The 1,795-nt window shown below is 36.2% G+C and overlaps 1 protein-coding gene across 1 annotated transcript in view; it reads left to right on the forward strand.

Moving 5' to 3' along the window:
* rasa3 (RAS p21 protein activator 3) overlaps window positions 1-1,795 on the forward strand; it is a 77,994-nt gene that overhangs the window by 50,718 nt on the left and 25,481 nt on the right. Inside the window, exon 7 of the mRNA XM_016563081.1 lies at window positions 1,185-1,258. Within this exon, the coding sequence (XP_016418567.1) occupies window positions 1,185-1,258 (74 nt within the window). The remainder of the gene's footprint in view (window positions 1-1,184; window positions 1,259-1,795) is intronic.

Genomic DNA, 1,795 nt, shown 5'->3' on the forward strand with positions numbered 1-1,795 from the left:
TTTATCGATTGACAGCACTAATATATATATATATATATATATATATATTGTTTTAGTTCAGTTACAAAAAATTATTTTAATAGTTTAATTTTAGTTTACTATAACTTATTAGTCAACTTAAAAATGTAACTACAACATGATTTAAGTAACATTCTCTATTCAAAACCTGCAAAACACCTGGTTAATGAAAGTTCTATTCAATTTAAATGGAAAACAAATTCACTTGTTAAATATCTTTGAAGAAAATATGCATGAAATATGAAAGCGAATATTGTACAAACGTGTCTTAAACATAGCCTATATGTTCAGATGTTCTGTTTCAAATATTTCTTAGCCAAAATGTATACATTCCTTTTATGCTGCGTTCATGCCTTATCGTAATTCCTGTAATTTCAAGATGACAACACATGACATTCTACTCGGAGATGTTCACGTCCTCGGACTCGGAATTATGCTTTTCTATGGCAACACTATCAACGCCTAAACAGAGCCTGCGGTGGTCAGGTGGTACAGCGGTCACGTGGTACAAGTCGTAGCTCTCAGAAAACTCCCAGTTCACAAGTTGTAATTATGAGTTCTACAAGGACGTGAACGCTTTTAACAATTTGGAATCTCGTAATTATGGAAATTCCGATATGGTGTGAATGCACCTTTAGGGTTCAACTTAAAGAGCCAATGCAATTCAAACTCAAAATGACTGACTGTATAACAGCAGTATAACGGGCAATTATTAACTTACAGCCTGTCAGCATCATGCAAGCATGAAATATCAAACATACAGTATTAGTTCTGCACAGGTTTTTGCTTTTCCATTGTTTTTCTATGTAAACATGCGCTTGATGGATCGGTTTGACAATTGCGCTCGTGTCTCACATCTTTTGTAGCGTCTTGCACATGAAACAGCGTTTTAAAAGATAAAAGAAGTTCAACTCGCATCTCATAACCTTGCGTTTTTCCTGTTCCACTGTGGTGTCTCGTGTTTTTCAGCACAAACTCATTCTGTGTGAATCGCCACTAGGACTAGCGATCTTATACTCCTTCATGGAGCGCATCACAGGGAGCGCTTCATCAGCTGCACAGTCACAAAACGTACATTTGAATTAATCTGAAATGAATATGAAAAATCGCCCAGCCCTTATGTTATAAATATCTGCTCATGTAGTGATCAGTGTTTCATCTCACAGGTGACAAAACCGCTGAGCTACACCAAACGACAGTTTGACGTGGAAGAGGACGACGTGGACAAGCTTGCGCTTAAGTGAGTGTGTGTGTTAGTGTGTGTGTACCTGGTATTCCCTATGTTATGGGGACCAAATGGGATACAAAACAGTTGTACAGTTGTATAAAAACCATTATGCCTATGGAGAGTCCCCGTAAACTAGGGCTGTGCGATTTGGGGGAAAATATCAAATAGCGATTTTTTTGACAGATATTGCGATTTGATTTGCGATTTTAAATTTGCAAAGTCAAGCTATAGCTCAATATTGTCAATAATGTGCAGCACAGTATGGGTATCATTACCCTGCTGAAAAAAAACAATAGAAACCATCACAGAAATTCTTATAGTTTCCATTAAACCATTACAAAATTCCTTTTTGTTTTGGGCATTATTCCAATAGGAATTACTGTTGTTCTATTGGTTGCCATCTGCCAGATTACATCCCACCAATAGAATCCATCAAATACTAGTAGACACCATTATAGTTTACAATAAAACCAATACAATTCCCATTATAACCCTGAAATCCATTAAATTTGTAATTGTGTTTTGGGAGGGGTTCTATTGGTTTTTTTT

This window comes from Sinocyclocheilus rhinocerous, unplaced genomic scaffold (genome assembly GCF_001515625.1).
Source record: "Sinocyclocheilus rhinocerous isolate Xijiao unplaced genomic scaffold, SAMN03320098_v1.1 scaffold920, whole genome shotgun sequence".
NCBI lineage: Eukaryota > Metazoa > Chordata > Actinopteri > Cypriniformes > Cyprinidae > Sinocyclocheilus > Sinocyclocheilus rhinocerous.